Source organism: Crocodylus porosus, unplaced genomic scaffold (genome assembly GCF_001723895.1).
Source record: "Crocodylus porosus isolate Cpor-Errol unplaced genomic scaffold, CroPor_comp1, whole genome shotgun sequence".
Classification (NCBI taxonomy): domain Eukaryota; kingdom Metazoa; phylum Chordata; order Crocodylia; family Crocodylidae; genus Crocodylus; species Crocodylus porosus.
Genome location: NW_017728947.1, coordinates 30,563,318 through 30,573,827, shown reverse-complemented (window position 1 = coordinate 30,573,827; position 10,510 = coordinate 30,563,318). Strand labels below are relative to the sequence as shown.

Genomic DNA, 10,510 nt, shown 5'->3' with positions numbered 1-10,510 from the left:
GCGGGCGCGGGGCGCGAGGCGGCGGCCGCCGACGCAGTCTGCTTGTCCCGGACACGGCCGTGTCTTGACTCCGGCTTCCGGGCCTGTTCCCCCTCGATTCCCGGGCCTCGAGCGGAGCGGACCGCAGCTGAAGGGGTCGGGCCAGGGCCTTGTACTACTCACGGCATTGAACCATCCCTGCCACCACTGAAAATGCTGTTCCTGATGCATCCTCATCCTCGGATGACAAGTGCCTTTCTCACCCCCGTCATACCGGTGGCTCATGGTTATCCCAATTGCCTAACAAGTCCGGCAAGTATTTCCCCCCAGCTAAGGTGCCCCCAGCTCATAATGCAAAGTGATGTTAGCTGCACAGAGCGGGGGCTTTGCCCTTTGCACCATTCAGGTTCATCCCGTTTCCAGTCTGCAAGATCATCCGATCCTTCCTCCGCACTGCTGATGCTTTCCAGGGTGCCTTGCATTACTTCACTGAAAATTACTCATCTCCTGATGGTCTGGTGTCTACACTTCTGGCATTCTTAGCAAATCACCCCTGTTCAGCTACTGTTGGTTAAACCCAGGAGCATAGTCAGCCTCGCTCAGTCACGAGACAAAACACCAACCTCACCCTCAAAGCTCTCCTGTTGGTCTTCAATGTGATTTGTGTATTAAAAGTCAGAATCCAATTTTTTTAAACAAGTCCATATAGCTGGGGAATGTAAATAGGTTTCTGGTGACCTATAACTAGTTCTGCTGCAAAATGCTCTCTCCAAAACATCCACGGGTAACCTCTCCGTCCTTTACTTACAGAAAGTGCAACAGCCAGTGGATAGCCTTTGTTTCATGCTTGTTATTACAGCTGCTTCTTTAGAGCAGAATCCGGTTGTACACGTTTAAGGAGGTAAGCGAGCTTGCTAGGCTGCGAGTGACTATAGGTCAAATAAACTCATGTCATCTGTTTTTTTCCGAAGGATCGTGGATGGAGTTGAGCTAGCAAATCCTCTGCCACTGACAAAACATGCAGCCTTAATCAAGTCACTTCATCTACTAAAGACGTGGACAGAAGAGTAGCTTCCCGTTGTAACTCATGGCACTTCGCAGGAGCAGAGGAAGCTTGTTCTGGGGGTTGCCCAGCCGGTGCTGGATGGTGGGGTGGGTGAATTGGAGCCCTTCCACCCTGGTGGGGAGGGGGAGGCTCCAGTTCACACACCCCACCCTCCAACACTGGCTGACAAAATCCAAGACTGAACCCCTTTCCCCTTCCCAAACTGAAGACAGTGCCAGGAGCAGGGCTGAGCTGCATCAGCCCAGCCCTACTTCCGGGGCACGCAGACACAAGTTACTGAAGGCGTTCCGTTTTGTAGCATCTTCATCTTGAGCGTTCAGATTATAATGGGATCGGGCCCTTTTAAAGCACTCTGCAGCCATGCACTTGTGCTTGGTCATGGCTGTAGAGTGTTGTCAGGGGCCAGATCAAGTGAAAATTGTCACTTCTGTCTGTGCCCTCAGTCTTTTCTCTGTAAAATGAAGATAAATATTTAGGCACCCACTTTACAGCAGTGTTTCAAGGATTAGTTGATGTCTCTACTTCACTTTGATCTTATAAAATGCAACATAAATTATTGATTGTATTACAGTACCATCCAATCAGGACTAGAGGATGTTATGCAAACAGATAACTTTGACCAAATTCTGGTCATAATCCCTAAAGAACCATCCCTAAAGAATTTTTGCTCTCTTATGCTAAAAGACATGGAAGTGTGTGCTGTATATACCTCCAAAACTTGTTCTTTTGGGAATAGATTCTTTGTGGAAGCCAACAAATCTGTGCAACAATGCCCTTTCATCAGATTCAAACCTTTCTTTCAAGGAAGCAAGAATTTTCAGTCAGATTGTGATTCAGAATGATTAGGCCTTCCATTCACAAATGTAATCTCACTACCTCAGCTACAGATTAAACCAGATACCCTTTTTGTTTGTATCCAGAGTTCTAGATGAGCTCTGTCGGTGACAGGATTTTTGTCCAATTGTTTACTACATAGTTGCAACTACAGGAGGAATTTTGAAAGCAAACAACATAAACATACTGAAATGACCTAGAGAGAGAATAATTCCTGCATAGGCCACTAATTTATCTTAACCTTGCCTATTGTTTTTAAAATGTATATGCCCCTCTCTCTATGCTGATGGGTAAAATAATGTGACATATTTCATCTGGTCACTTTATATTCAAGTATCTTCCAGGGTGAACAAAGATGGCAGCAATACAACAGCAAGGAATGCTTTAATAACAAATCTAGGGAAAGATGTACATTTTTCATAGATCAGTACCCCCAAACTCTGGGGATGATGAACATATATCATCCAAACTTGGTTGGATGATGTATTAAATACCTCGTTTAACTCAAGGTGAAGAACACTACACATATACCCAAAATATGCATTTATCCAAACATAATGTAAACAGTCAATGTCCATTAAGTGCACAGCCATTAGTGTTGTGGTGTTAGCAGCCCCCAAACTGACTAGCTCCCATAGTGTTCAAAGTTTTGAATAGTAACTACAACAGCTATTATAAGCCTTGAAAAATGAGGGGAGCTAGTCAGCTTCAGGTCTGCTAACATCACAGTACCAAAAGCACTGTATGCAATGCTCATTAAATAAACAGCTGGACTTTTGGAGATCACTTTGCAGATCACTGGATAGCTTGTGTAGCATTATAGCTAATCACAAGCATTTGCAGCATCAGAGCCTTCTTATGTTGACTTTAGAAAAAGGTAATGTTAAAACATCCTTCAATTAAAATTAACTGGTGATCTTTATAACTAGGGAAGAGTACAACTGTTCTAGTTTACATTAGGTTTGGCTCGCTTAGTTGTCTCTGTGGCCATGTAGTCCTTGCCATTTCTCTACTCTTGGAAGCAGTTCCATCAACATGACAGGCATATTTGCTAAGTTGTAGGGCAGTGGTTCTCAGCCTTTTTGGACTAAAGGCTCCCTTGGGAAGTGCTAACTCTTATAATATGGAAAAATAATATAGCAATTTTTCTGTTACAAAGAACTCAGGAAAACTGCAACAGGTCAGATTTTTTTTTGACACTGTGAGTTCCTATTGCATTTCCTAAAACTCTAGGTTTATCTTGTGAATCACGGGTAAGTGGGTAAACACCTAACAGAGCTAATATTGCATGACACCCCACAACACCCTTAAGAGAATCGCATAGCACCTTGGTTGATAATTACTGTTGAAGGCAAAATGCTTGCAGTTTCACTTTTTGGATGGCCAGTGGAACACTTAGATTACAGCATCTGCCACTGTTTGCTCAGTCCCTTTCCCAATCTGAGACATTCACTGAACAACATTCACAGTATGAATTAGTTTTCAGCTATAAATCTGGTTTAATATGGAGTTGTTTTACTTCATCATTTCACTTAATATATTATGTGAACAAGTGTTTCTATTTCAGTTGCTATCAATATAGCTATTAATTTATAAACTAGGTGCATTATCAATATTTTTTAGAAGTATTCGCTTGGTTGATCTTTTAAAAACTGGTAAATTTATACCTCATAGGGAAAAAAAAGTAATTTTTCTAGAAACAACTAAAATTGACGTAAAATCAGAGGAAATTTTTCTTTTTCCATTGAAGCGGATTATAATGAGATGTAGTTCTAAGTAACAGTTCAACTATGAGACATGTTGGGCAATAAATAACTTCCTTTTGTGTAATGAGGCATCTAACAGTAAAACACATTTCAAAACACTGATTTTTCTGAACAATAGAGTCAGATCTAAGCCAAACCTTAGTATGCATCTAGGATCTGACTTCAGGTACCATTTTTCTTATATCTTTATAATGAGACACACCAAAATTATGGATTTATAAAACTCATATTTTCCCACTCCAAGTTCTGTTGTAGCACATCCTGTGGATTTGATGTGGCATTAATTACCCTGGACTATAGTCACATTATCTTCAGTAGATAATTACACCTCTGCTACACCTACATTTTACCCAAGTTTGTTCCATATATGCAGCACTGGGAATGATCTCCTGACATCAAGACAGAATGATACGGTTGTTTCCATATGACCTTGAAGAAGGAAGGACTCAGCGAAGGAATAGATCTGCAAGACCAAATGGGCAAGACAGAAAAGACTGCAGACATAATTAATTAATGTGGATACTTAATTACTAAATCCCAGATAAGCATTACTTATTTACTCTATCACTGCCTTATGACCAGGTGATGGGATGGTGGCATCTGAGACCCATTACTACCATCTCCCTATTTTCCTACTCTCTTCTGTCTGCTATACTTGCTCAAAATAAATCTAGGCTATCTATTACTCAGACTCAGCTCTTACAAATAATACTATGCTCCCATTTACACTTTTTGAAATAATTCTCAATGCAAAACCAAGGTGTTTAGTAGGGCTGTGCAAAGCTTCATTCCCCGATTTGATCTGGCAGAGATTTGGCCTATTCGGTGGCTGAATCTCCAAATCCAAATCGAATCAGAGGACCCTTTAATTTCTCCAAACTGAATTGGAACCCTCTGAATCAATTTGGTGACTCGGACATAGACACAGCTTTAAATGTTTTTTCTACATACTTCAAGGTAGCAGGCAGCTCATGAATGCTGCAATGCTGGGGCACGTGGAGTGCCCCACAGGAGCATGGGGGGCTCCCCAGTGCACTCGGCAGCAGACCCAGAAGTGGACCAGAAGCACTTCCAGTCCACTTTTGGGTCCACAGGAGAGTGCACTAGGTGGCCTCCCCGCACCTCCTTGGCTCAGTGACTGGTGCCTCCTGGGTCTGGGGGGGCACCCGGGGTCTCCCTGTGGCCAGGGGGTATAGGGGGGCCCACTACCTCTGGGTTCTTCTGGCCCACTTCTGGGTTCACCACTTAGAACGTGGGGGGGACCCCTCACACTCCTGTGGGACGCTCCACATCATTCATAAGTCACCCTGGTACCTAAGGTATGTAGAAAAAACACTTAACACTGTGTCTATGAATCTCTGATTCTCTGAATCAGCATCGAATCATCAGATTCGGATTCAGCAGAATCAACTCAGAGACAGTGATCCAAATCAAACAACTGAATCAACAAATCAAAGCACTGTCCCTGATTTGGGCTGAATCCAAATTGAATAGGGCCCATTTCTCACACCCTTAGTGTTTAGCTCTACATTCCGGTTGAAAACAATGGCAATTGGCACCTACATAACTATGTAGATCTGGCCCTACAAGGCTCCACCTACTCACTGGAACTATGGAAGATGTTTGTCACCGTTACTGTCTTTTTTTGGCGTTGGATGGATCAAACTGGTATTTCCCAAAGGAAAATGGGTTGCCATGTTTTGACATAACGTTGGATTGCTGCCACTGAATATGGGCTACAACTAGCTCTCATTACATTTTCCAAAGACTTCGAACTGGAGCAGAAATTTTAGGAAGAAGCTAGGAAAAATTATGTGCCATTCTCTTTGGTAAAGTGACTGTGGTTAGAAAGTTAGTGTGTCAACAGTTACTACAGTTATGTCCCATTCTCAGCAGAGGAGGAAATAGTGGCATAATTGATAATACTGTGGGATAAGTGTTGACAAATGATGAACTGCTAGTACCCACTAAGAGCTACAATGAAAATAGAATTTCAGTAAGATGATAAAATGATACATCTGGGTTGATTTAAAATTGCTGTTGACAATGGTTCCAGGGAGATAATGTCCATTTGCATTCGTGTATTCTGCCTATAAATCAGGAAACAGGAATAGCACAGGTGCCCTCTTAAAAATTGTGTAACATGCTTAGACAACTAGAAGCGGCATCAATCTGTCTGCCAACATTAAATTGTCATTCTCTTTGCTGCTCTCTCTGGAGTTGGAAATATATTAAAAGAAACCAAGAGAGGCTGGTCCTTCCTTTTTGCTTCTCTCTCATGAATATCAAGAGAGGTCAGAAGTAGTAGCTGTGGCATTAGTGTGAAGATGAGCTCTTTTTTGAGATATTCCAAAGGATGCAAAGCTTAAATCAGAACCGTTGTCCATTTCACCTGCTACTTCTGACTCAAAGGGCCGAGGAGGAAGTAAAATGATACAAGATATAATATGTGGTAGTACCACAACTGGCACCTGTTAGGAGAAATCAACTTTTCACTCCAACCTGGACTATGTGAGATCCTGCTAAGAGGCTGCCAACACCCCCAATTACAACTCTCTCCTTGAACAGCTCTAATGTCTTTCTGAGCTGAAAGCAGAGTATACAGATATCTATCCCCCCTACCTCTTTCCACTGTGTTATGAAGTAGGTATAGACTCCCATGGTGGAATGTTATGGCTCCGATCCATCATTTGACAAAAAGTATAGATCATTGCCTCAAAAGGCCATTATTTGACAGAGTAAAGGAAGTAAACAAAGTGCCTTGCTTTTAAGTCAACAGTTGGAAAAAGAGACACACACACACTAACAAATCTACCCAAATTTTCTTTCTGCAGATCAGAGCACAAGTGAAGTTGTGAAGCTTAAAATGAGATAGATGTAAATAGCAAGTGAAAAATCTGTCTCTAAAAGGTACTGACATGGGGTCAAAAAACTTGCCCTACCGGAAGCCACAACATGTTACTTCAACCCAGTTCCACAATGTCTATATAGATCAGGCACTACAGCAGGGCTTTTTGGCACTTTTAGCTAAAGCTGATTCATTCAGCCATTAAGTTAGAGCACCAAAAAGCCCCACTTAAGCATCTGGTCTCTACAGACTTTGGAAAAGCTGGGTGCAACTAGCACACTGCCTCTTCTGAGCACACGCTGAGCTCAGTGAGGGAGCACGCCAGATTTAAAGTAAAAAGTTTTGGGGGGTGGGTTTCCCACTCTGTAAGCAGCCAAAATGTTCTGGAGCAATGACCTCGATTCCAAAACCGTGGTGAGCATGTAAGCAAATAAAGGAGCCGTTGTAAGATCAGTGATAACTGATCCAAGTCAGCCTTGGATGGTAGCACCTGGTAATGTGTGAAAGTCAGCCAGGACACGAGACTTATCCTCTCCTGTGTGATTGTGCCATGCACTGAAGGGACAAACACTTCCAAAAGGAAATGCCAATTTCTTTTAAAAATCCTTTCTAGCTAATTATTAAGTAATCCCATATATTTATAATGCCTTTTACCTGAGGATCCAAGACAGCAGTGAGCATTAATTAATCCTTAAAACATCCCTTATGCGGTAGTCATCGTTCATATTTTATATGTAGGGAAATAAAGTCAGAGATTAAAGTGACTTGCCAAGGATTACATAGCAGGCCTTAATTCTGAACTCCAGAGTCCTGGTACAGGCCATTCAAAGGGAATATGCATGTTTAAAAGTAAAGCAAACACCCATATACAGGCATACCTCGTTTTATTGCGCTTTGCTTTATTGCGTTTCGCAGATATTGTGTTTTTTACAAATTGAAGGTTTGTGGCAACCCTGTGTCGAGCAAGTCTATCGGCACCATTTTTCCAACAGCATTTTCTCACTTCGTGTCTCTGTATCACATTTTGGTAATTCTCGCAATATTTCAAACTTTTTCATTGTTATTATATTTGTTATGGTGATCTGTGATCAGTGATCTTTGATGTTAGTATTGTAATTGTTTTGGGGTGCCACAAACCGCGCCCATATAAGACAGCGAACTCAATCGATAAATGTTGTGTGTGTTCTGACTGCTCCACCGACCGGCCGTTCTCCCGTCTCTCTCCATCTCCTCGGGCCTCCCTATTCCCTGAGACACAACAATATTGAAATTAGGCCAATTAATAACCCTACAATGGCCTCTAAGTGTTCAAGTGAAAGGAAGAGTTGCATGTCTCTCACTTTAAATCAAAGCTAGAAATGATTAAGCTTAGTGAGGAAGGTATGTCAAAAGCCGAGATAGGCCGAAAGCTAGGTGTCTTGCGCCAAGCAGTTAGCCAAGTTGTGAATGCAAAAAGATTACGACTCACTGAAGGCTCAGATGATGTTTAGCATATTTTAGCAATAAAGTATTTTTTAATTAAGGTATATGTACATTGTTTTTTTAGACATAATGCTATTGCACACTTAATAGACTACAGTATAGTGTATAACTTTTATATGTACTGGGAAACCAAAAAATTCGTGTGACTCGCTTTATTGTGATATTCGCTTTATTGCGGTGGTCTGGAACTGAACCCGCAATATCTCCGAGGTATGCCTGTATCTTGCTTAATGGTTTCTGATGCAAATCTAAAGTTAACAAGAAATGCTGACTTTTCTCTGCTGTTCCACCATTAGGGTAGGCAAGACTAGATTGGTTAATTCTGGCATATCAAAAAATGTAAAATAAGTCAATTAGCATAATAAAATTGCAACTTTAATACATGGTAACATGTAAAAATTGTATTTCAGAGCAGAAACTGCAAAATCCTATGCTTTCAAGTTCAGCGTGTTAAAAAAATATACAGGTGAACTATTCATGATGTCCAGTCATATTTAATATGCACTTGTGCATACCTTTTCACAATTAAAAGCAGTGAGAGAACTTTTTTGAGATTGATGGGAACACTTTAATTGTAATTTGCAAACTCTCAAACAGTGTTCAAGTGTCCCTGGAAGTATTAATGAATCATTAATGACTGTTTATCTAAAGATGCAGTACAAAATGCCTATCCTTATATATTTTCACATTTGAAAAGATCCAGGCAGCCAATTCAACAACATGCACATGACCATGCAAATTATACAACCAAACCCATGTCACAAAACAGCCAATGGCTGAAGCCAGGAACACCACACTGCCAGGAAGTTACTTGTCCAGACTATCTTGTGAATATATTAGGTGTGAATGCAGAGCCACTTATGAACAGTTCAATCAAAGGAGGGGGTAGTGGGTACAGTCTTAAATTCTCTGCATATGTAATATGCTATAAACTGCTCAATCACTGCAACTCTGCTGATATAAAGAACATAATCTAGCTTTGACTGTAGTCTTTTCAAGGTCAGTCCACACTGTTCAGTCAGTAGCATGAGAAGAAAGCAGTCAGTCCACATCTTCACAAAGAGGCTTTGCTTCCTTACTTTCTAGATTAGCCACCTATAAAGAAACAAAGAATTTAGATAGAAATAAAAACAAGTTTGCATTTAATTTCTTGTTAACTTTAGATTCACGTGAAGTGCCAGTGTTATGCCCAGTTTCAAAAGAATAAACCAATAAGCAATGAAGACAACGGGCCAGGCCCTTGCTTTGCCACCATGGTTAAGACACACCAGTTTCTGCAGCCAGTGGCACACAAGGAAGTGGTGGGAACATGTGTGGCCACCTTTGACTTCTCCAGTCTGAAGGACTAGGTGCTTGTTTTGCAGCTGAGTCAACTAACAACAGCCTCTGAGGCCATATCTGTATTAGCTCCTTGGGCTCCCCAGAATTACTCTAAATCATGCCAGCTATTAAGACACCAGGCCATTTTGGTAGCTAGGAGGAGGCAGAAAGCAGAAGAGCTCTAGATGAGTACCCTTCCTTCCAAATGCAAGTAAGAATCATAGAATATAGCATTGGAGCTGCTATGATGGTTCTCCAGCACCTGGGAATTCCCTCCATCAGGTGACACTCAAGTAGCAAGATCTGCCAGGTTGACAAAATTAGAGTCACAATGGCAGGTCTGGAAATTCACAAATATAACTAACCCAACCTCTCTCTAAAACAGTCTAAAACACAGAGCTTTTACTGGCCGGTTAAGGTTTTACTGGCTGCCATGCAGCCAGCAAGCTGGCCAAGTGCCTAAGTGGAGACAACTCCTATGGGCAAAAGAGCTCTTTTGTGACTCATACCTTGAACCAGGGGTGGGTAAAATGTGGACAGCAGGCCAGGTCCAGCCCACCAATGGATTTTTTGTGGCTTGCAGTGGGTCCTTCAGTCCCACCTGGCTCAGGCATGGGGGCAGCCCAGGCTGTGGCGCATGCAGCCAGTCCCACAGCCCCCAGGTGTGCAGCAGGACTGAGGCAACACTGCCTCTGGACTCTGTTTCTCAGCAGTTCTGGTGGTGGTACCTCCTGCCAGATGCTGCCGCCAAAACCAGCCCCACTGCCCAGGCACCCTGGCTCATCCACACCCTACCCACTGCCAGGGACAGGACCCATGCAGGCAGTGCATGTGGCTCGGTGGATGGGAAGGGGCTGCAGGCAGGTAGGAAATGGCATCTGGGAGTGGGTCTGGTGGGCAGGGCCAGATCACATAGCAAGTGACAGCATGGGGCTGGGGCACAGGGCAGAGCTACAATTTGCTGCCTGCACATTCCTGTGATGTGTGCTAATTCTGTGGATAGGGGCACACAAGGAGCAACATGGCTCGGCCCCAGGCCTGCACTTTCACTGCACCATGATCCTGGCCCCAGCCCTATGCATTTGCTCTGCTCCCAAACACGGCTCCGTGCCCACCCGAAGCCTCATCCCATCTGCCCGGCCACATGCCCTACATGCACAGGTCCTGGTTAGTCTTCATGGAGACCCTGGGATTACAGGGTGGTGACAGCACAGG

The 10,510-nt window shown here is 42.8% G+C and overlaps 1 protein-coding gene across 4 annotated transcripts in view; it reads right to left on the bottom strand.

Moving 5' to 3' along the window:
• The window catches only part of NADSYN1 (NAD synthetase 1), a 45,188-nt gene that overhangs the window by 6,695 nt on the left and 27,983 nt on the right, over positions 1-10,510 (bottom strand). For 3 of the 4 annotated variants that reach the window (XM_019551434.1, XM_019551438.1, XM_019551437.1), the window contains one exon: positions 8,325-9,070. The exons of the other annotated variant lie outside the window; for it this stretch is intronic. In XM_019551434.1, the coding sequence (XP_019406979.1) occupies positions 9,017-9,070 (54 nt within the window). In that variant the 3' untranslated portion in view covers positions 8,325-9,016. Of the gene's footprint in view, positions 1-8,324; positions 9,071-10,510 lie in introns of those variants that run through there. 4 annotated transcript variants of the gene reach the window in all.